General features: G+C 39.2%; 1 protein-coding gene across 2 annotated transcripts; it reads left to right on the plus strand.

Annotated features, from left to right (window-relative positions):
• The first annotated feature begins 623 nt into the window (after positions 1 to 623).
• Positions 624 to 24807, plus strand: ppp1r12c (protein phosphatase 1, regulatory subunit 12C). Of its 2 annotated transcripts, none has more exons than XM_079238232.1 (20): positions 624 to 912; positions 4395 to 4560; positions 4686 to 4816; positions 5186 to 5304; positions 6356 to 6515; positions 6692 to 6836; positions 6974 to 7048; positions 7511 to 7590; positions 7795 to 7907; positions 8011 to 8078; positions 9749 to 9909; positions 10052 to 10139; positions 11342 to 11459; positions 13284 to 13396; positions 18258 to 18310; positions 19150 to 19189; positions 19676 to 19789; positions 20266 to 20316; positions 20579 to 20629; positions 23776 to 24807. In XM_079238232.1, the coding sequence occupies exons 1-20, from the start codon at positions 704 to 706 to the stop codon at positions 23860 to 23862; spliced, it is 2142 nt and encodes a 713-aa protein (XP_079094358.1). In that variant the 5' UTR covers positions 624 to 703; the 3' UTR covers positions 23863 to 24807. The 2 variants fall into 2 exon arrangements, with proteins under 2 accessions (XP_079094358.1, XP_079094359.1); XM_079238233.1 differs by having other exon boundaries at positions 19676 to 19780.
• The last annotated feature ends 312 nt before the right edge of the window (positions 24808 to 25119 follow it).

Here is a 25119-nt window from a genome sequence, read left to right on the forward strand (position 1 = left end):
TTAAGGGACACGGCTGCTGACATGTTTTGTCATACTTTGTGCTGTACATTGCTTCATAAAGGAGTGGAGTAATCGTTCCCAGTGTTTCACCTAATACTTCTCTCTGTGGGGTCATGTTTCCTTCTGTCAACAGCCTACGTTTATCTGATAAATAATAACATTATTTACGTTAGATTTAAGAAGTCTGTGCTTTAGTTAGTTTTTTTTTTTCACTTCCTAAAATTACGATCAAAGCTTCCTAAAAATCCAGTCATATGTTGAGAGCCCATGTGTTTGTTGCATCACCTGCTGATGCTCTTAAAATAACTGCACACAAAAAAATAGCCAATATACTCACAGCTTTACAACGTGCTTTATCTCTAATTTTTCAACAGACAGTCCTGGCTCCTGTTCTAGCAATACTGAGTGTTTTACTGGACTCAGAAAGCACAATAGCAGGAAGTACAGTAGTCAGAAAGCTCACAGGGATGGAGCTATTTCTGCGTTTCCCTTCAAGGCACTACCACAAAACAGCGGCGATGACGTCACGGAGGCTAGCAAGCACCGCGTCGCGCGCTCTCGGGCACGCGCCTGGGCTCTCTTCACCAGTACAGCAGCCAGAGAGCAAGAACCAGGAAGTGAAAGTACACACATGGAGGGTGTGTCTATGCCCGCTCCTGTATGTTTTATTTTTTAAAAACACCGTCCTCCGCGGTTAAATTTAATGGGGGACTCGGCGAGGACCAAGCGGCGGGAGCAGCTGAAGCGCTGGGCCGGCTCCTGCACCGACAAAGCGTCGGATGTGCCTCGGCGGAGGTGGCGGGGCGATGCCGAGGACGGAGCTGCGGGGCCCGATGCCGAGCTTCATGACCCGCCGAAAGATCAGCTAGAATGTGCGGAAAGCGATGGGAGCAGTCCCATCCTCAGACGACGGTAAGGAGACATGTTTTTGATGCTAACCACAGGCTAAGAGCCCGCTAGCTCAGCTGAAACATCTGAAGAAATGTGAGGGAGGAATGCTGCTGTGCGTGGGCTTGTACAGTGGGGGACTAAATAATGGAAACACCCCGGAGCATAATAAAGGCCAGCTGTCTAATAACCCTACTCAAGTTCTCATTTATTACCAGTGTTTGTTTATGGTGTAATAGTTTATATTGGGTAAATAATTTAATCTTCATGTCCAGCGATTTTGTTCAAAATGTCTGTGCATGAGTCAAATCTCTCTCTGTATCTCACATGTTTATTACTGATCTTTTTAGGAACTGCTGAAATGTTGTCTTTTACATGCTTGTTTTCAGTGGACCAATAACTGGGACAAGAATCATCACTTTGTTCCTCAAGGGACTAATGGAAAAGAATAAATACAAACTAAAACAACAAAAAAGAAAGTGCATACTTCCTATGTCTGAAGCTATCTCTTTCCATCAGTTTTTCCATGAATTTCTAAATCAGACTGCCAGTTCATAGTAGAAATGCCAGGCATTCTTAGCTTTATCTACACACAACATAGTAAATGCAAATCATGTTGCATTTACATGAAACAGCTCTTTCATTCTTCATTCTTGCATTACTGTATTCAAAGTATCAGCGGTTTTATTGTGCTATAAGGAAATAATGAGTTAATATGTATTTATCCCCATTTTCATGTTGTAAACCTACAACTCAGAATTCCCTGTATTACATTTGTCAAAGGATACACAATGAATTGCTGCCATTTCCAAAACAAACTAGTAACTTTGGAAAGTGGGCCAAATAAAAGCAACAGTTCTTAACATTAGCCTCTTAAAACTCAAATAGGAATGTAACAGTGTTAAAGCTGAAGGTTTATGGAGCTGATATTGTACTATGAAAATAATAATTAGTTCTTCTTGCCTGTTGGCTGTTGCTAATGCACTTTTTAACATCCTCGGCCAGATCAACACTGTTTTAATGCAACATCTGTGTATTCGCACCAACCCTTCTCATTTGAATCCCAGTTTGCTTGGGAAGTGCAGTTCATTTGGGAATCTTGTTCATAAGTTGATGGAACAGTGGATTGACAGGTGGATCGGAGCAGTGCCTGCACTGTGGGTACTGACTGAATCCTGCGTACCCTGCATGAATTGTATAAATGTAGCTCTTTTCAAGACTCGTGTTGACCACTCTTAAGTGCTTTTACACCGCATGCCACTTTCACCCAATGACACACACAGTCATATAGGGCTTGTATTGTTTTTATACTAAGTGCTCAACTATCGCGTGCATTCATGCCCTGATGGACACATTGGTAGGCAACATTGGGATTCATTGTCTTGCCCAAGGACACTTCAGCATATAGTCTAGGGAAGATGGGGAAGACTTTCCAACTGGTAAACAAGTGCTCTTCCAACTGAGCTACAGCCATTGTTTGTCTTGTTGTGTGCTTCAGCAATTGCTAATGCAGTAGCACCTGTTGGTTAGGAAGGGAATCTGTTGTTTGAAGGGTCTTGTTCTTTTGACTAAGGGCACATTCACACCACGGAAACTCTACTTTATTGGATGGTTCCTGCCAACAAAGCCTGTTATGTGCTCCATGAGAAGCGAGAACTTTTTCTTGTTCTCCCATGAGAACAAGATGATGTAATTTTGTTCTCTTGGACAGGGTTTGGGACAGCTTGTTCTTGACTTATCAGCCGAGAAGCACTTTCTACTCGAGGGGTTCCGAGAACTATTTTGTGAATGGTTGCACATTTGAGTTGTGTGTGGTTATTTAATGAAACAGTTGATGATGGTAGTGAGAAAGAAATTTTTTTTTAACAGCACGTGGCATTTAAAGAGAGATCGAGTCGCATGGATAACTCACCTTACCTTGGACAAAGTTTCTCTGTAAATATGAAATAACCGGGTTCATGATACATAAAAGCACATCCGTTCGCCCCCATCCCTGCAGTGATTCCCCGCTTCATTGCAGACAATTCTTCTCCTGGAGGATGACTTGACCAGTTGAAAAATAACTCTTTTCTTGTTCACAAGACTACAAAGAACCAAACTATCCATGGAAGCAGACCACACAGTACCACTGTGAATAGGTCCTAAGGACAGTTTGCAAGTAACCTTGAACCATAAGAATGATGCGTCCTCAACGTAGCAGAGTCTCCCAGTTCCACCAAGTGTGGCGGATTAATAGGTTTGAATGTACTCTAAAAGAGAAGTCTGTACCTGTTGTGTTGTAGCCACATTCTAGCTGAAATATTTTCAATGTGACATTTTCTGTCAGTTTGCTTGTAATGTGTGCGGGAAAATGTTGAAAATATTTGATGTATGTTCTTTAGTTCTGATGGGAGTAGGAGACTGTGAACCCACCAATGTCTTCACGTCAACCTTTTTGATTGAATCCTTTTCCGTTTGCTCGGAAAGTCCGCTTCGTTTAAGGAAATGTAAATGTAGCAAACAAATTCTGATTCAGGTCAAAGAAGCGGACTTGGTTTGCCTATAAATGCAGGTCTTGGTCCATTTCAAGTGGAGAAAACACAGGAAGTGGACTACAAGGTCATAATTAAAGTTACTTGCTACATTTGCAGTATTATTGCGAATACGATCATGTTAAGAGTTCCTGCCTCATCTGTTGCTCACACTGCGTCCATTGTTACAGTGTATTTCTACAGTATAGTTGCATAAGACAAAATAAAAAACCCAAAACATTGATTATTTCATGCTTCGTGTTTAGCTTAGAAATTCTGATTTAGTCTCTCCACGGGTCTCTCTTTTGCTAAATATTAGTGCATCGCCACCTTTGGTGAGAATGGGGATATATGAGTCTCATGGTTTTGCTTGTTTGACCAAAGGGCACAGTGAACGCAATCTTGGTCTACATGGATACCCCCCTTACTGGATACTGTGAATGTTTCTCTGTTCTATGTAACAGAGAAGCGCTTCATTGTGTGCTGGTCCTAAAACCTGGTCATTGCTGGAAAGCGGCTTCTATGACCTGAGAGTTTCTTGACCAAGGCCAGATTATCCAATGGACATTATGAGCACAGGCCCAGAGGCCCACGCCCACTTGCGGGCCATGTGGAGCCTATGTGGGGCCCCATGGGGGGCAAACACCAGAAGTTTGGACATGAAACAAACTGTACTAGCAATACACTAGTGTCTAGTGTGTTGCTATTGGTACCATTGGCTGAGAGATGTTAGAAATGTCGTTTCACAGTGTATCATTCACAGTTTTTACAATGTTGTGGTGGGGAAAGGGGACCCTGGAACATTTTGGGCCAGGGACCTGTGCACTTTTAATCCAGCCCTGTTCTTGACAAAGAAATGTTTTTGACAACGTTTATTTCTCACTCTGCAAATAATTTTAGAACATGACACGAATAACATTATAAAGGTGTAAAACTTTAGATGATGTGAAAGATACTGAGCAGTGATGTAAAACTGTCCGTATCCTCTGTGTTTAGGAAGAGGGTGAGGTTTGACAGAGCTGCCGAGTTCCTGGCGACCTGTGCCAGTGGTGACACAGAGGAGGCCAAGGGGATGCTGGAGGAGGCCAAAAGGACGAGTGGGGATGATGTGGCGGATATTGCCAACTGCTCCAATGCTGATGGCATCACCGCTTTGCACCAGGCAAGGCGCTCTTTTCTTAATGAGATTTTTGTGAAATTTGTTCAAAAGATTTAGTTTTTTTTTTTTTTGTTTTTTTTTTTAATTTATTGATGTTTTTTTTTTGTTTTTTTTTTTTTTTTTAACAGGCCTGCATAGATGGCAGCATGGAGATGGTGACCTTTCTTCTGGAGCACGGTGCCACCGTGAACCAGGTTGACAATGAGGGATGGACACCGCTGCATGTTGCTTCCTCCTGCGGCTATCCTGACATTGCAGAGTGTGTAATATAAACGTCAATAGTTAGTTGAATACAGCTAAGCACTACAATACTCTTTAACACGTCAGAGCAAAGTGTGGGTGCCAGAATATTTCTGCACTCAACAATACTAACATTGTTGCTGTGTTTGGCAGGACAACACATCATCTGAAACATGAGTGGGCTGGCCTGTCTTACCAATGCATGCAGCTCAAAAAATTTCAAAATGGATGTGCTTTTTTCTGCAGTGCCTTATTATTTTAATGCATTTTTGTCTCAGTTCAGAGGTGTAAATGTCACATGAAAACACAGATTATGTGATGGAATTACAAGAGAGAGTTCCCTCATTGTGTTTATTTAGTTAACTTGATTTGATGCTTGCTTTGTCAGATTCCTTTTGCAGAAAGGTGCGTCTCTTTCTGCTGTGAACTGTGATGGTGATGTTCCTTTGGACATTGCCCTGGATGAAACCACTGAATCCCTTCTTCAGGATTACACTCTGAGACAGGGTGAGTGCTGTTCTTTGACTATAGGATGTCACATTGTGTATAGAAGGGCTTGTTGATGCGAGGGAATTTCATCATAACATATAATATTGGCAACATTTTTCCCCTCCTTTGGATTGTTAGATATGCAGCACTAATCTCTCTTTATTTGAGTGGAATGTTTCATCTTCTACATTTAATGGGCCACTGTGGGCCTCAGACAATAACGGTGCATAACCACAGTTATGAGGAGCAGGATGGGGTGAGGGGTCACTGGATGAAGACCCATGACTTTCAGTACCACCCTGCCCAGGATTCACTAAAAGCAACAACTCTGGCATCTTGTTCAGCCGCTGAGTAATCACTAACTCAGAGCTGTCATGTTCCTACTCTCATTACAGAGCTTCTGAATGTACACATAAAACGAGTCTGACACCTCCAAAAATCAGAGGATTTTTATGAAGTCAAGTGAAACAAAGTCAAATTATTTTAAAGTTGTTATCTTGTGTTAGGTATAGTGCTGTCTGTTTTAGGTGCAACAAAACTCTGGATGCAAAGTCTGATCTGGTCTAGTGCAAAAAATAAACTCAGCACCAACAGTAAGGACGTTAATATTTGGTGTATTTTTTCTTTGATGTAACAATCCTTGGAAATTAATCTTATAGCATTAGAAAGCCAAATTATATGTCTTTTATATCGTGATATATTTGTTAGGACAGTGCATTTGTAGGATGAACAGCAGAGTTGAATATGTGGGTTGCGCCGATGGAAAAACTTTCCACATCTTCTCTGCCTCGGCTAAACGGCTTATTCTGTGGAGATTTGGGATCTTTTACTGGCAGCAGAAAGTCATTTTCATGTGTCTGCTTTGAGGCTGGCTCCATTACTTATCAGACTATTAATCAACATAGATCAATGAATTTATTGCATTAATACAGTTGTGCCATTGTAAGTCAACTAGTGTCTTTGAATATTTAATTTCCCTCGAGGTTTACATCTTGGGAGTAGTTGAGCATTCACTAGTCATTCCTGTATTTTCTATATGTGTTCATTTTGAGGTGTTTGTTCTCTTCAGGTGTGGACTTAGAGGCAGTCAAACGGCTGGAGGAGGAGCAGATCATGACAGACGCCCGGGCCTGGCTGACCGAGGGCCTACCTGACGACGTTCGACACCCAAAGACTGGAGCCACCCCGTTGCATGTGGCCGCTGCCAAAGGCTACATTGAGGCTCTGAAGTAAACATTTTCTATTGCTCACTATTGAATCTGCAAAGCCATTGATTTCTTTATTAGTTAGTTTATTTCATAACAGAATTACCAAATGACATTAATCTGTCAGTTGTTTCAGAAGTTTTATAAGTACAGGTGAGAGATTTTACTCCTTCTTTGTTGCTAATCTGTTGTTCCTGCAGGATACTGTGTCAGTGTGGGCTGGATGTGTCAGCTACAGACTTTGACGGCTGGACTCCTCTCCATGCGGCTGCCCACTGGGGTCAGGGGGACGCATGCCGCATTCTGGCTGAGCAACTGTGCAATATGGACGCTCGCAGCAACGGGGTGAGGGCCAGAAAGTGCTTGGTCATGTTACGTTACCCTGCTGTGTTCAGCCTGCTAAACTAACATACTTTATTTTAGGTTTGCTTGTAATATGAGCCATTTTTGTCTTATTTTTTGCTCTAAAATCCATTTTGCAGGGTCAGACACCTTTTGATGTAGCTGATGAAAGTGTTGAGGAGCTCCTAGAGGAGTTATCACAAAAACAAGCCAATGTAAGTGAGCGCTTTCTGTGTATCTGGTAGTGCTGTGACGATATGTTTTTGTCTTGATTTGATTCCGATTTTTTGGTGCTGATTTGATTTACATTGCGATTCTCAAATTTCTTGGATATTACTGATTTTTGTAGATTAAAAACAAAAAAAAAGTACTGAACTTTAATTTGCTCGTCATTTTTCTTGATTTCAATTAGGAAAAAAACAACACAATAAGCCAGACAATCATTCTGCTGCTGTAATTTCCAAGAAGACAAGTAAAAAGACCAATAAAAACAAATAAAATGACAAAAAAAATTTATATTGGACTATTTTTTATTTATTTTTGAAAAATTATTTTTTTAACCAAAAAAATCAATTTTTAAATTGTGGAGTAAAAATGTATTGAATTTTCTGACCCCTAGTATCTGGTACAATACATGTACTTTATGTAAATTTAGATAATGGTTTCCTCTTTTTCAGTGGCGCAATGAGCAGTCTATCTCAGACAGACAGAACCAGCCTGGCTCCAATGCTACAAATGCACAAAATAAGCGACGGAGGTAAATATCCATATTGGTTCCATCCTTAATTTCACATTTTTCCCATTAAAAACGTTTTTGATTGTTGCAGTGACACATTGTAACAAATATAAAAGAGATAAGGTGATGTGAAATTAACTGACACAACACCTGAGAAGTCTCCTCAGATAACACACGTGTGAGTCTTTTTCACTGTTTTTTTCTCTGTCTATGTCCTGTATGCAGGAGTTCAGTGTGCAGGATGAGCAGTAGAGACAAGATGAACGTTCAGGATCAGTCTAAAGAGAGGGGTGTATCAGGAGGCCTGGAACTTAACGAGGATAAGGAGAGCAGTCCCGGTAAATCTGTCTGACCTGGAGTGACACGTTCAGCCACCTGAGATACGAGTCATTACACTGATTGTAAAAAAAAAAAAAAAAATGCAAACTGCTTTATCCCCAGAAAGCTCCACAGTTTCCAGTCCAGATTCAGAGAGTGTGACCACATCTACAGTCAGCCCAGCTGACAAGGTAAAGATCAAAACAAGACAAAGAAACAGAGCAGTCATACAGCAACTTAATACTCATGTTGAGTATATGTTGCAAGTAGAAATGGGCGACAAATACACATTATCCACCTGTTCAGTACATGTTTAGGTAACTAAACATGTTCCTCCTACGGTGGTTGTTTCCTTTTGGTCCCCTTTTGTTTTGTTTGTATTTTTTTTATGAATTTTGTAAACGCCAACAGATTAAGTCAGTCGTCGTGATGCATTTATTTGCTTGGGTTTTATCAAAGCTGGGAGAGTAAAGAAACAAAGAGCATGCTGAATAGAAGTGGGTGCTGTAATTTCAAAATTAATAGTGTCACTTAGAGGACTCCTTAGTAGAGGAGATTTTGTCTCGATGGGAATTTATTCTTTACTGGCTAAAAAGATAATAAGAAAAAAAGATTATTTCTAAAAAAGAATTACTGTGAATTTCTTCTGTAATGGTCTTCCTAACAGTTTACTTGTAATTTACAGTACACATGACTGTCCACCTACCTAAACTTCAACTGAGTACGAACACTTTCACAGTACAGCATACTTCAGTATACCGTATTTTCACGACCATAAGGCGCACCGTACTAAAAGGCGCAGTCTCAGTTATGTGCGCCCTTTCTGTATTTAACACATACATAAGGCGCACCTGACCATAGGGCGCGGGTTTTATATACCGGTACAATCCACGCCCACGGTACAATCCCCCTTTAACATTCTCAATGCACACAAGCATACAAGTATGCCTTTTTAAAAATAGAGCGGGAGCAAAACCGAGTTCGGTTGTGCTTTATTTAAGTATTGATTACAAAGTACTAACATTTTTCAATCATCAATAGGCGTGGGTATGGTAAAACACACGGATAAAACAAGCACACAAGTGTGCGTATTTAAAAATAGGCCGGGACCAAAACTGAGTTTGGTACTCACATTTTTTTTATCGGTAATCGTCATCAGTCAAACCCATCAAAGTCCTCATCCTCTGTTTCTGAATTGAACAGCTGCGCTAAATCTCCAGCAAACATGCGAGGTTCACTTTCTCCACTGTCAGAATCACTTTCCGTGCCGTGCGGCTCCTCGGAAATGATGCCGGCTTTTGCGAAAGCGCGGACAACAGTGCCAGCAGACACGTTAGCCCAAGCGTCTGTCCTCCAACTCGGGCCACCTTGCCTTATGTCCACGGAAACTCAGCTGCGTCTTCTTTACCTGTCGGAGCTCGTTTTCCATCTTCCTCCACTTGTGAACCATCGATTCATTAATCTTAAATTCTCTCTCGGCTGCTCGATTTCCATGTTGCTTGATGTAGTTGATGGCCTTCAGTTTAAACTGTGCTTCATAAACGTGTCTTTTTGCCATTTTCAGGGTTGTTAGAAAAAGGTGTTCTGCATAACGCACATACCTGTTCGTTTATATGCGATCAACGCCCACGCTTCACCCTTTAACGTTCTCATGGTGTTCTTTACTACGTCCGATTACTATAAACAGCAACACGCACACAAGCACTATAGGGCGCGCCGCACATTTTGAAGAAAATCTAAGATGTGTGCCTTATGGTCGTGAAAATACGGTAGTTTCAACAACATAACATTCATTTTCAAACTTTTAAGCAACAATGGCTATTTACACTTTGAATGTTTACTTCTCTCCTTTGTTATCCAGACATCAGAGGAGAAAGATGAGGAGGAAGGTGTGGAGGAGGAGGAGAAAGACAAAGCAAGCCGCACTGCCAGAGTCCAACCTACTCCTCAGATGAGGGATGCTGCAGCCGAGAGCCCCAACGGTCGCAACGCCGACAAGAAACAACAGCAGCAGCACAAACAGTACACACATATTGGTTCTTGTTAACCAACGGTCCTGTGATCTGCAGATGAATTTTAGTGTTAATCGATTAAGATCAAGATTGTTTGGATTTATTTTTCAGCAGTATTAATCAAATAATTCATTGGTGTTTTGTGTATTTAGATTCCAGGCTCCAGTAAGAGACGAAGAGTCTGAATCTCAAAGGAAAGCTCGCTCTCGGCTGATGCGTCAGTCTCGTCGCTCCACACAGGTAGAGCTTCAGAGATGGAAATTAAAATTTGTGTCATTGGTAGTGTTTAATCTACTTCTACAGGAGTGCTCCTGCACTTATCTAGTACAGAAGAAAACAGATCTCTGCTTATGTCTGCTCTTTGAACCACACATTTGGACACGACTAAGCCAAGGATGCAGAAATACATTTTCAAAATAATGTCTAAGGCCTAAAAAATATGCTGAACGGCCCTCAAAAGCATGTATTGTACTGCTTTACAGCTGAAAGTGTCAAACAAGAAGGCCGGCCTCATTGCACATTTGAAGTGGGGTTTTTTTTTTATTTATAGCATGGGGGTGTCAAACTAAGAGGTGACGGTTCAGTAGCTACCGTTAAGAGTTACTGATGAAAGTTAATCCATTTTACACATCCAGTTTGTCATACTTTAGTTTCTTTCAGCTTCACAAAGCTGTTTTTTTTTTCAAGGTGACCTTTAGATCTCCTTAATGAAAGAGGAACAAACACAACACCCACTTGTCAGATGAGTCAGAATGAAAATTTGCAAACAGCTCAGTGCTGCCTTGGATGCAACCAACCAATAACTTGGGTTTGGTTAAACTAAAGAAACCTTAAAATACATACATTAACCTCATCTTACCGGCTCCTTATCTTCTCACCACATCTCATTAGCTTTTAATGGTGTTTAATAAACCCTAGTTTAGTAAAAGATATAGCCAGTATGCTATGTGGGCTCCACCTTGTAATGTTCTGCAAGGTGCTAGACCACTTTGTAGCCAGGGCATCTAATAGTCCGCAGTGGACAAGTTGGTCATCAGTCAGGTAGTTTTAGGGAAGGCAAGCAGGAGGAAGAGGAGTACACAGGCTGGGCATGCGGTGATATTACTCTTCACTAAAACACTGTTACTCATTGTTTTTATGTGACTTCTCATATCAAACAGGATTCATTTTGTCTTATTTAAAAAAAAACCTATATTATGTGTGAGTGCTGCTATGTTTTTGCTGATTAAACGTGGGAACAGATTGCTTTATCATGGTGCATGCTTGAACACGGTAGGTGGGAAAAAAAAGACAGAATAATAATTAAACTATTGATTAGCTCGAACAGCAATACAGAACTGTAAAGCTGCTGCAGTAAAGATGTGTAGAAAGACTTCTCACTTCTAGCCTCTTGGAACAATGTAAGGCCTCTAAGTGGTTTTGTATGTGCTCTGTGTTGGTAGGGTGTGACCTTGACAGACCTGAAAGAAGCAGAGAAGACTGTCGGTAAAGCTGCTGATCCTCCACCTAGAAATATCCAGCCTGTGAGCCCCATCGTCACTGTCACACTTGCTGAAAGGGGTAAAATGACTACGAACTTCCTGTGTTGTTTAACCAATGTCTTCTTAATTCTCATAAAGTCTCTGAATAATTTCCTTAACTATTTTAGTATAAAGTGTAAAACCACCCCTCATTAAATTTGTATTTTCCTGTTCAGTCCTTGCACATGACCATTTTTAGCTAAGCCACTTCATGTTTGAATCTTTTAAGCATTAAAAAATGTCTCACACTCAAGAGATGAACCAGTGTTGTTTCCAAATAAGACAGCTTTGCTAATTACATCTTTAATTTAGCTCCTCAGGGTTTTTACCAGCAGCTTTTCACAAAGATGCAATATTTGTTCCCATTTCTTGAGTTGGAGCTACAAAAAAGGCCCTAATATATTTGTTGTAAATGAAATGCAGTGTGTTCTTTAAACATTTGAGAGAACTGACAAAGTGTCCGGTTGGTCATTTTGGACAGTATTTTATAGTACTTGTCCCTATAAATATAAACTAAAATTAAAAAAGAAATTTTCAGTAAATGCCTAATTAAAGCACATATAAGTCAGATGTATAGTAATCCACTAGCAGTATTGTCATTGCATGAGACTGTATCATTTCACCAATAATTTATTTTCATAGCTACATTTTATATCACGTTTAATCTGTCATTTTCGATTTTATTAAAATGCTCAACAGCTGACTTTCCCATAAGTAGAGCCTTTACAGGAGTATCACTTCTGTTCACCATGAGAACAAGGCAGCTAATAAAAACAAGTTGTGTGAAGCAGAGCACATCTTGTTTTTTTTGGGTGGGATACTCTTTAAGGGAAATTGGGTTTTCTCACGTACTGTCAGTCACTGGTGTGTCTATGCGCTGGCACTTTAGCTCATATATACAACTTGTATATTTGTCACCTCACCACCCTTGCTTGTGGTGTTTCGTTTTTTATTTTCATTTACATAAAGTTTAAAAACAAGACACATGTACTGGAGTCTGGAAATGATGTAAAGATCTTTTACGTTAGAGATTTCTCTTCCGGATCTGCACATTTCTAGAAGGTTTTGTAGATAATTATGTATGTTTGACATCCTTTCAAGACGTCCATCCTTTTGTGTGTGTGTGTGTTTGTGTGTTCTTGTGTGTGTTTTCAAATAAAGACCTGAAGGATGTCCCCATTGCTGCATTCACACATGTCATGGAGTATTAATGATAATCAGTCAAGTTCATTTGTTGTGCGGCGCCTGGTTTTCACTTACTTGAATGCTTAAATCCTTTTCTTTCTGCTCACTTTGTGCTATTACGGAAACGTTTAAATACAAACGCTGCTCATATGAACATGAAGAAAATTTTGCTATTTCTAAAGCTTAATTTAAATATTGTATTTTGCTTCCTGCTTGTTCCAGATAGCAGCTCTTCCTTCACCTTTCCACTCAGAAAGCACTTCTCTAACAGACAGCATCCATTGTGGCGTGCTTGTTCACAACTGGACTAATTCTGGACCAAACTGTGTTTGTGTTCATATGTGAGAGAAGCTTTTGTGATCTATTCACACTGTCAGCTAAATCAACCTGCAAAAGCAGTAATGACATTTTTCTTAGCTCCGCTACTAAAACATTGACCTTAGAGCTAAATCAGTATGTTGGTCACATTAACTAAACCTTGAGCTTGTTTGATCTACAGTAGGAGTTGAACCTATTTTTTTATTTTCTCCTTCACATGTATTTTGCACCTAACCCAGACCTGTACTGTCACTCTGTACATCAGCCATGTCTTTCACAATTACTACTTTATTTAAAAAAAAAAAAAAAAAGGCTCCCACACCTCACGTGTGTTTTTTCTGTCAATCTTTATGCATTTCAGACACTGAATCTGTGAAGCAGGTGGAGTGTGAGGGAGACAAACGTCTCGGAGCAAAAGACCGGAGAAGAGCGAGGAGGGAAAGACGCTCGACTGGCATTGTTCAGCTGGGAGAAGTAAGTAACGTCCCAAACCAAACATTAAACCTGTCATTCTAAAAGGTAACATAGAGTATCCTGGGAAAAGAGATGGAGCAGGATACATTTTAAAAATACACAATTCAACACTCCTAGCCCCTTTTTTTCAGACGTGCCCCCTGAAGCTACGCCTCTAGAGCACAAAAACATGCAATGCTTGTTCCCGAGGGGTTGAACAATCATCCAATCGTTTAGAATAGGCATGGTGTTTTTTCAGTCCTGTCTGTTTCACAGGTAACCAAATGTCTTGACCTTAGTGCTGGCGCATTTAACTGATGGGCTTAACTTATTCTATTATATTCTATTCTACAGTCATTTAGCGGACGCTTTTATCCAAAGCAACTTACATATGAGTGAGAACAACACAAGCATGAAATCAAACAGTAGAGGACATCATAGGAAGGTGCTAGCGGACTGTCCAGTTGGACGCAGGTCCTTACATGAAGTGCTACAGGCTTTTTGTTTGTTTGTTTGTTTCCTCTCTTCCCACCCCATAATGTTACTTATGTTATAATACAAAGAGTTAGTTAATACCATGTTTGTTACAAAGAACTGGGCTAAGTTCTCCAACTTTCCAGCAAATATAACTGTACTAAGTGTTGAAGTGCTCCTTGAAGAGCTGAGTCTTCAGCTTACTCTTAAAAGTAGACTCTGCAGAGCGGACAGAGTTTGGGAGATCATTCCTCCATCGTAGCACGACAGAGGAAAAGAGTCTGTTTACTGATTTAGTCCCACGTATTGGTGGGAGGTTTTAAGCAATATAGTGAAACAAATGCTCCTGGAAAACATCTACTATCCTACCTTTAATCCTTTATTCTACATACATTTGTTAAAAACTAAATATTATTCCTCTATTGGTCACAGCAGTGACCCCGTCATCCACTGCATGTCTTTTCTAAATAACAGAAATAAAGTGCAACCTGTGTGAAACAAGAAAATACAGAAGCAATTACATTTTAAATGGTGGATATGAAATATTAATGAGTAGATGCTGCTGATACGATCGTGACAATGTTTATACCACCCCTCTTTATCGGATTGAAAATTCTTTCCTATCGAGGCCAGTCGGATAAACTAAAGAAAAGAGACATTCAACAACGCAGCTAGTGATGGCGTCAGCTCTAACGTTTAGTATGGAGTTAACTTTTCCTCCTGCTAGGAAGTTTCTGTGTATGACAGAATGTGTGCACGGTGCATTTGCCAAGACCTTCTTGATCAGTGCCTGTAGGCCCATCTTATTCCCTGCCATGGTCTGTTCTCCATCTATTCAAACACCCACACAGTTTTACCATTTCTACCCACGTTCTGTCACCATATCCTCACTTAGTGGGTCCGATGCCAGGAAGCAAACATTACAAGTGGGCATTTTTTAATCCCATCTGTATCCTGGTACATTTGTAAAGCAAAAGAAGTATCTGAAGGCTTTCCACGAGCAGATCTTCCAGATCCTTTGTATTATCACATGTATGTGTTGCTGTGGTGTAATTGAAAAGTGGGAAAGGCTTCAGTTTTGCAGCTTTTTTTTTTCCTCCCCTGGAAAGAAGGATGTGTTTTGTTTCACTTCTTCTGGTTTGTTTGCAGAATTACTCAACAGCTCAAAGCTGAAACAGCCTAAAAAAACAGAAGAGAAAAATTATCAGATGTAGGACATGAGCAAACGTAGACATAATTCAGTTTTTTGTCTGGATCCAGGCTCTCTTCTTTCAGTCTTGCCGGGGATAATTATGCTAGCTGTATGCACGATGTAATCCGTTGAAATGTGTCTGAGAAACAGCCGAACTGCAACGTGACGTAGTGAATTATTTCCTCCGTCCAGGATTTCCCACCTGGCAGCTGCTCCCTGCACACACATGCAGGTGTGCACGCTGTCGCCGGCAACCTACACCAGGGATCTTCAATCCTGGTCCTGGAGGACCAGCGTCCTACAGGTTTTCCAAGTGACCCTGCTGGAAAACATCAGTCTCAGACTCAGACAAGCTCTGCTCATGTCTGCTAAATACACTTTAATCTGAATCAGGTGTGTACAGCTTGGGACACTTGGAAAACCTGCAGGACACCGGTCCTGGAGGACCAGGATGAGGATCGCTGACCTACACGTTAACAAGCTGGAAACCGTACACACTTTTTCCAATTTTTTTTATTTCCACCCAGAGAGGTGAACATGGAAAGTGTTGCACCAGCAAGGAGCAGAAGGAGTGTTTCTGCTGCTCTGATGTTACAGCGAGAAGTTTATGACCATCACGGGAACACGCACAGTCGAACAAGCTAAATCTACCCCATTCTGGCATTTCTTAGCCCGATTTTAGCTTGAAATGGATCCATCCAGTTAGTTGTAGGTTTCATTAACATCAAAACGTTATCTGACATGTTAACAGAGTCTGCAAAAAGTTTTTTGTTTTCTTTCGTTTTGTTTTTAATCATTGGAGGAAAATTGATCCAGGATTAAATGTGAAATTCATATGAAATGCGACATCACTTCACAGCTGAGTCTTGCTGTCACGTGGGAATATGACAATCCTGACTAAACAGACTTATAAGTCTGTTTAGTCAGGATTGTCATATTCCCACTGTAATGCTGTAACAGCAGGTAACCAGCCTGGTTAACCAGGCTGGTTACCTGGATTCAGCAGAGCTGATTTTTAGGTTGAAAATTGCACCCTGTTTATTAATCCTGTATCTATGAAACAAAAGAGTCAAGAGTTATCATTAACATTAGTAGTAGTAGTTTGAGTAGTGGTGGTATCAATAGTATTATTACTGAATCTGAATGTTTGCTTCTTTTAATCCAGACTAGTAGTGAAAAGTCCCTCTTGGTCCAGAAGAGACGGAGCAGCTTGATGAAGTATCAAGCTGCTCCGTCAAAAGGCTGAAAATGTTTTGACGTGTTGAGTTCAGTATTAAACCTCTTGCTTTAGTGTTTTTCTGCAATTTATTTCTTGTACGTCACAGAATCTAAAGATTTTGTGACGTTTAAAACTTAGATAAAAAGTTTAAGTAAAAACTAAACTATAACTGAACTATTGTTCAGTTTTTCTCAATCTGAAACATCAGGCAGGTTTTCCTCCAACTTAAAGTCCAGGTATAATTCTACTAGACTGCTGTGTGGAGTCAGTCGGGGTGAGACATAAAACCAGTTGGGAATCTGATAAAAATGTTATCCCATGTAACAACAGCTCCATACATTTACTTTCCATACAGACTTAATAACTTTGATGTAAATATGAACAACCTTAAATCATGAACTCTGAAACAGGTAACCTGCTCATGACAGTGTTGATGTGACACTTACACACCTTTTCCTAAAGTTCCCAAGTTAACACACTGACGTATACAAACCCTATAGAGAATATTGGATCAATTTTAAGCAGTAATACGACCTAGAAATGAATACAGTGACTGTAGAACTGTGTTTTCAAAGTAAAATGCTTGTCGTGGTTCTTTGAAGCTGCTCCTCAATGGAGAACAAGTCTTTCACCTCCTGGTAGAGTTTTCTAAAACTCTGATTTGTGTCGGATTTTAGGTTATTTCCACTACAATACTGTCGCCTTTTACACATGTATATGTTCTGAATATGTGTGGTTATTGTTGTTATTTTATATTTATTTATATATATTTACATCACATTTAGTTTTTTTATGAAGCAGTTTAAGTGAAGCTAATTGTTGCAGTTTACATACAAACCCAGGTCAGCGTAATAATCTCACCGCTGATGGAAATAAATGTAGATTCTTAAATTCTAGTCATTAGTTTTTGCCAATGTGGCTGTAAAATTGGTATTCTGTGCTGAGTGGTCTTAAAACAATCTTAAAATGTATTAAATATCACTATAAGGAATCCTGAATCTGCTTTTGTCTTGGGGTTTTTTTTGTGGGAGCTCAACACCTGGGTTGTGTTGTTGTATGTTGTAGCCCTCAGAGTGTAGCAAGGATCACCAACTCTACCATGTAAGATCTACCATCCAACAGGTTTTAGTGTTTTCTTGGTGCAACAACAAAAAAAAAATGTTTTCCAGCTTTGTTAACTTCTGCATCAGCCACTAATGAACCATTTGAGTCATGTGTGTTGCAGCAGGGAAACAATAAAACCTGCAGGATGGAAGATCCAGGACCAGAGTTGGTGGTTCCTGACAAGGTTAAGCAACATTTGCTGGCAATGGAAAAGGACTTGATTGGATCACTTTGTTTGATAAACAGATTATTCAGTGTGAACATTGTTTACCTGTGATAAAAAGTTAGAACAATGAGAAGGCTAATCTGTTTCTAGGTAGAAATTTTTAACTGAAAATCATGTTTTTCCTCCATGATTAAGCTACTCAAGCTGCTCATCACTGTTTCTGGGGTTGTAGCAACTTGTTTCACATATTTTTATGGAGCAACTTTGGAGCCAAGACAATACATGGGAAAATATTTCCTCTAGTTTCTCCAGGTGGACGAATGAATACAGATGCTGATGAACTGTCATATTATCTTTTTGTTTTTATTTTCATTTTTCCTTCAAGCTTTTTGACTATTTTGATTTTTTTTTATTGTTATTACATTTAATCTTTTTATTCTGTGGTTTTCTAAAGTCAGTAAAATTTCACGTTAGTAGTTATTTAGTTCCCCTTTGTGAACGTCACCTTTTTGTATGAGGAGACGTTATCCATGACATATTTCAGTGTTAAAAATGTTATGATTACACTGGTGATAAATCAGTGTTACATCAGAAGTTAAGCAGGTTGAATTTCCCTAAAATCTGTTTGCCTGTCTAATTTTTACTTTTTACGGGAGGTGTCATAATTTGTGTTTTTAGTTCAGTGTGTTATCATTGTGAACTTAGTAGAAACCATCTTGTTTTTCAGAACGATGAAGATGATGCTGAACTGGATACAACGAACAGTAACATCACGTCCAAGTGAGTCTGCAATCCATATATTATTTTTTCATCTACATTTTTTGTAACATCTACATTTGTTTTATTCTTCAAATTAAAAATCTAAAAATAGCGTGAAAAGTTGCAACGCTGTCGGACAGAAAAGCTGCAGAAATGTGGCTTTTTTTAAAAAAAAATTTAAATACAGAAAGTTAACTACCAGAGAAATGATGACTGAATGCATTTATTCAGAGGGAATTGCTCTTCCTCTGCCATACTGTCCCACTCTTTTTGTCTTGTTCAGCATTTAAGCAAGCAGAATGATGATCTGGATGCTGTGTTCTGCTGAGCAGATTTACTTTGCCAAGAGGAGCATTATAGATATAGTGCTTATAGATATAATCCCCTTGATATTCTGGATTCTTACTTTATTTTTCTATTTATTTTGCATCAATGTTTGGATTACAAAGTTTGTATTTCTGGACTGGAAGGGATAGAAGAGGGACAGAAAGAGAATCGAAAAGAAGAGAAAACAGGAAAAACACCTCAAAGAGAGACAGAAAGAAAGAAAGAACTATGCTATACATACATACTCTCCCACTCTAACACGCATCTTCTTAACGACAAAGCAAGCACACATTGATTCGGTCTATACTCTGTTTTTGTTCCACGCTGAGGCTGCGCTGATCTGCCATTATGATTGGGACATAGTTTTATGAAAAGTGACAGTGATGAGGGATGATTACAGTTAATTTATCATGGTGTTTAGCACCACCATTACATCTGGAATTAAGTAAACCTGACATCTTTAGTTACACTTCAGTCGTTTTGCAGATGATTCTCTAACAGCAGCTTTAATGTTCTCTTGTTTTTCTCCGCAGCGAGAGTCGACTGGGAGATTCATCTATAGACTACAGGACGGTAAGTTCCTGTCCTGCATACCTGAAAAACACTCCCGAGGGCTGAAAGTTAAAAACAGCCCAACAAATCAAAGTCAGGAATGATACTCAGCAGGCTCTTTGCTTAAATGAACAAACTACCTGACACACACCTATGAAGCTTTTATCCTTTCAGTATTTTAATTCTGTCAACTCACGTTTGTTGTTCCACAAATGTAAGTTAGCGTCTCTGTAGACCAGGGGTGTCCACAGTGGCTCCCTGAAGCGCATTGTCCTGCAGGATTTGGGTGTTTCCTGCAGCAGCACACCTGATTCAGATTGATGACTATAACATGCTTGGACACAACTTGACAACAAGCTGTTGAGGCAAATCGGGTGTGTTGGACCGGGAAGCGATCGGAAACCTGCAGGATTGTGGCGGTCGAGCTCTGGAACTGGACACCCCTTCTTTAACTAACTAAAAAAGCTGAAGTGTGTGTATTCATTCATCCACGGTGCTTCCATCTAGCTGTACTTCAAAGAGCTGCAGGAGAAGATGGCTCTAAGGGACAAACTGGAGGAGATGGAGCTGCTTCTCAGCCAGAACAAAGTGGAGCTGGAGAGACTTCAACAGGTTCGGCAGGTTTGAGGCTGCCTTTGACCTTTTAAGTGTGTGTGTGTGTGTGTGTGTGTGTGTGTGTGTGTGTGTGTGTGTGTGTGTGTGTGTGTGTGTGTGTGTGTGTGTGTGTGTGTGTGTGTGTGTGTGTGAGAGAGAGAGAGAGAGAGAGAGAGCCTGATGTTTTGACAGAGCGGAAACAGCATTTCAGGAAGTCTAATTTAGAAATAGTTGTTCTTTTTTTAAATGAGTATCTGTTTTGCGTTTAGCTGTAATACCGTGTTACTTTTCACATGAATAACCTGTTTTCAGTGCAGCTCTCGTCATGGTTGCACACTGTGGTGCACACATTTGTGCAAAAGACTAAAAGCACCTCACAGACAATAAGAAATGCTTTGACTGGGTGACTGACTTGTAGTGTAGCTTGTAGAAACACTAAAAAAAAAAAAGGACTATACTGTCAAAGTACAGTTCCGTTACCATTTCCTTTCTTCTTGTGTCAGAACCAGGAGAGCAGCTCCGACAGACCAGCTCTGCTCGAGTTGGAGAGATTTGTAAGTATATATTTTTATGTTTGTTCTTTCAGAGGCTTTTTCTAAATATTAAACAAAGGTGTCGTTTCCTGTGCTTGAGTCATGGAGCCGATGCTTTTCTGCATTTACTGCAGACTTGCTTTTGCAAGGTGTGATCATGCAGAAGCCCAGAGGAACATCAACTGGTGTCAGACCGGTTGTTTAAGAACTGGCTCATTTTCTAACAGCGGCTGTAATGGTTTGCACTGGCAGCCAGTTTCACTGCATCTCTTGTGGTTCACAGGAGAAGATCTCCCTCCAGAGGAAAGCAGTAGAAATGGAGGCTGAGCTGAAGGTAGAGTTACTTTCTACTCTGTTCTTATTGCGATTTCATCTGGGATTGATTATAGAAGACAGTTTTATGACAGTTCCACTTTAGCATGTGGAACAATGACTATAAGGCCACTGGACTTATAGTCATGCAAAGTACATTGTACTTATTAAATATTTCAAGGTTGAAATAATCAACACAATCTCTGCTTAAAGTCAGTTTGCAACTGTGTCACTGCTTTCCTGTCAAAAGAAACGCATCCACAACACTTCAGCTGTTCCCACATATGGATGTGTGAAAAATAGTCTTCACATCTGATGTTTTTTTTTGTTTTTTAGTTTGTTTGTTGTTGTTTCTTGTCTGAATTGTAAATCACTAATGAATCTGATAAAGTAAGATTATGAAATCTTTTTATTTTAACATCAGCGTTGCATCCCACTAGATTTAAACAACTTGATGCCCCAGAGGTTTATTACTGTAAGTCAGTTGTAACAAATTGGACCCCACAAGGGAAAGTTTTCCTGGTAAACACACCTGAATCAAATTAAATGAATGTAACATCTTATCAAGTTTTGCACAAAGACTCATTCATCTGCATAGCAGATGAGTCCTGATAAAGTAAAGGAAGAATCGGACTGGATTTCAATTCTTAAGTAAACTGGAAAGAATAAAAGAAAGCAAATAAAAGAGAGACAGAAAAGGGGGAAAAAAGAGGGAACAAGGACAAGGGTGCACCAGATAGAAAGATAGAAATGAGTTGTTGAATCTAAACAAAAACAGCTTCTACACCTGGAAAGAAAACTTATGGATAAAAACTTAAAAAACAGGGAAGTACTTCCTGTAGTATTTAGCTGCAAAGCAGAATGGATTTTATTACTGACGTTTTGCCAGAACTTTTATGTGTCCCGTGAAATATAATAAAATGCAGCACAAAGACTCATCTAGGACATCATAATAAAAGTAGTTAAACACAAAGAGGTAAAGAAATTATAATTTTTTGTCACAATTTCAGATTTACAGCTTCAAATTCACAAAAAAACCAATTTCCTTTACTGTTTTGTTACTTTACTGTTTATGTATTTTTTCCTGATATATTGTTTATGCAGTGATAGAAAATGGAGTTATAAGCATGCTAACTCTAGTCCACCAATTACAAAGTGAGAAAATCAGGTGTGAATGTGTTAAAAGTGTGCAGTCACTTAGGTTGTGAGCTGACAGAGACAATATTCTTACAAAGGTGGTGTTTCCTGTGTTTGAGGAGCTGCTGATGCTTTTCTGCTTTTACTGGAAACTTTGCTTTGCAAAGTGTGACAAATCAATGGTTGGTTTTGAGCCGTAATGGAACCAGACTGAGTGAGTGGATGTATCCCAGTTAATTACAATATAACTAAAAAATCTCATGTGAAAATTTTACAAAAGATCCATATTGTAAGTTTAGTTTTTTTAGTTTTGAACAAAGATAAGAAAAGAAAAGGTATGTACATATATATGTCCATACACACACTTATACATACATATACAGACTAAGGGGGGAAAAAAATTAATAATATTATTAATAATAACAATAATAATTATTATTTATCAATTCAATAATTAAATAAATTCAGTAAAGAGAATGAGTTTGAAAATAAGGAGTGGGAAGAAGTGTAAACTTATTTGGTATTCCCACCCCTGTCTGCTCATCTAGTTTTATATTCTGTGTCGCTGCACGTCACAACATACTTATTCAATTTACTATTTACATTCACAGATACACACACATTTCCATAATACATACATGCATGCATACACACATACACGTACACACAGATATACTACAGACATTCACATACTTACACCCATATCTACAAAATTACATAAATATTCAACAACTTTTAATTTTCCTTTTGATATCAGGTAATTTTTTTTTACCTTGATTAGAATAGAAACCCTTAAGGGTTTTTTTTTTTGTTTTTTTTTTTTGTAAGGAAGTAAAAGTGAAACATTTGATGGTAAAACATGTTAAAATCATTTAGGAAATCTTGTGCTTGTTTGTTTTTCAGGTGAGGGAAAATTTCAGGAACTACTTGGTTTCAATTTTAAAAAGGGATGTTTTCATGACATGTTGAGGCCGATTTCAGTTCCTTCATCTCTGTGGTGTATCTGGGCGGTCATGAGCCAGAAAACAAATAAAATGCCTCTTCTTTTTTTTTTTTTTATCACAAATGCAGATCAGTCAAAACTTTTTAAAATTAATATGGCGACAACTCAATAATAAAACCACCAGCGGTAATTTTGACCGCTACATTCAAATTCTATTATTTCTCTTTATAATGTTGAAACCAAAATAAATTATAATCAAATAGTGTTTTGCAGAACTTACAAATACGGCACCAATTGTCCTTATTTTGCTACAGAAACATCAAAATCTAAACTTTAATTTGCGCAGCCTGAATATTTGTAAAATAACGGAGCAGGGGTGAATAGACATAATCAAGAACACGCCGCCAACATGACAAGAGCAAGAGAGAAAAGTGTATTTATATTATCGTTACCATTTACACCATTTACTATGAGATTAAATGAACTATTCCAAAGTCCCAGCCAGTGTCTGCTGATGGCATCTGTGTTTTTTCTCCCTTTGCTTGTCCGTACCTGGCACTGCATCTCTTACATATATCTCTTTTACAGCTCTGTTGCAGCTTTGGATTGTGTTGTTTTCTGCTTTGTTCCACCGGCCCTGCTAGCTAGTTTCCATCCTAGTCTCCGCTTGACATTCCCCTGCAGCTGCTGTAGAAACCACTTAAAAAGGTCTGATCCATAATGCCGAGAACTAAAAATAAAACAAAATCCTGAGCGGTGAAAATGACCAGTAGTATCTGAAATCTGTAGAAATGATCATATTTCCTCTGTTCTTTACATCCTGAATGAAGTTTTAAAGAAAATTCACATAGTTTTAGGAAAAGTGAGGAACCAGCCGTGCTTTCTGCTTTTTGTTTGACTGAGGTGAAAATAGGTTTTAGTTTTATGTAAACATGGTTTGGTGCCTCTATCAGTCGCTTGGATCAGTACACACGCTGTGCTTGATGCACGCACCAACAATTTGGTATTAAGTCGTTACTAGTAGTAACAGGAAAAGTCTTAGGTGACCAGGAAAAGTCTTAAAACTGGAATGTTTCACGTGTTTGCAGGTTCTGGAAGAGCTAAAAGCCGACAACCAGAGACTGAAGGATGAGAACGCTGCTCTCATTCGAGTCATCAGCAAGCTCTCGCGATGAACCTTGAAAAACGTGGAGACAAAAGGTATTAAAGGAATAAAAGACATAAACCAGAAAGACGACGCGTCACCTGAAGCAACGTACACATTTCAGAGTTGGTTTCTGCGTTTTCGGACCTTTGTATGGCAGATCTACTGTATAACAAGCTGAACTGCACCTCCTGTGGACCGACGGGATACTCCTGTTCACATCTACTTTTATAATAAGTTTTTAATGTTGTATTTTTTAACTGGAATATTTTAATGCGCTTTGCTTCAACGATTCTTTGTATAAAATCTGTGTTAAGAGACTTGAAGCCATGCACAATGAGGGCTTGCAGTAATGTTAGTTTTCTTGTCTACTGAAGGGTGGAGGAGCAAGAAAAAAAAAAAAAAAGCCAGTTAGGTGTGTGAGGTGGTTGCACACAAAGACACACTCACACATACACAAAAGACTTAAATGTGCCAAAATAAAAGGAAAAAAAAAAAAAAAAGTTTTGCACATGCTTTGGGTAAAACTCCAAACGGTCAGTGTTTTGTTTTCTCAGGATGAGTGTTGGTTTGATGCTTCCTGTCTTTAGCCAGCTGCTGTAAAAATGGACCAAATCTGCATGTTCATCTCTCCTCACTCCTCTGAATATGTATTTCACACATACTTTGATGTACAATGGCCACCTGTGAGACAAGTGACGTAGAGGAGTTTTGGGTGCTTATTGCTCATGTTCAGAGAAACAGGGAAAAATATGTTTGTTACAAATGTGAGCACTTGGAGGGTTTGTGGATTACACATAACTTCAGTAGTGTACAGCAGTAGTTTATACGTTTGCTATATTGACTGGATGCTTTTAAAGTAGCGACCTCTCAAAGTATTGACCTTGTGATGGATGGCTGTGGTCTAATAGACGAGCCAGACGGTTCATCCTCTGAATGTTTACTTCATAATGACAAAGAAATGCATGTAAACTGTATTTTGATGCTGTGCCTTTGGATATACATTTGTAAGTAATATTTCTACTTTGCTTTGGCAGTGTACACTGTTGAGTATAAAATACAACATGGGATATGAATGATTTAGGAATCTGTTACTTCTCTTTGACGTTTGACTTTATTTTATATTAGAGACACTGTTAAAGCAGACTGCTGCCTACATATATTTAGGTAAATCAGAAATGTTGCCATTACCATGTCTGTCCACCAGAGTGCGCTGATGCCTTCTGTGGTCAGTAAAATTATTTAAAGCTATTTGAAAACCTGGATTTAAAATAAAAAAATAATGTAT

This window comes from Telmatherina bonti (genome assembly GCF_933228915.1).
Source record: "Telmatherina bonti genome assembly, chromosome: 3".
NCBI classification, from domain to species: Eukaryota; Metazoa; Chordata; class Actinopteri; order Atheriniformes; family Telmatherinidae; genus Telmatherina; species Telmatherina bonti.

Excerpts from the sequence above, each read along its gene's own strand:
- ppp1r12c (XM_079238232.1), top strand. The coding sequence starts at position 704 with ATGGGGGACTCGGCGAGGACCAAGCGGCGGGAGCAGCTGAAGCGCTGG. Across the intron at positions 913-4,394 it reads AGTCCCATCCTCAGACGACG|GAAGAGGGTGAGGTTTGACA; the intron begins GTAAGGAGACAT and ends CTCTGTGTTTAG. Across the intron at positions 7,908-8,010 it reads GGATAAGGAGAGCAGTCCCG|AAAGCTCCACAGTTTCCAGT; the intron begins GTAAATCTGTCT and ends CTTTATCCCCAG.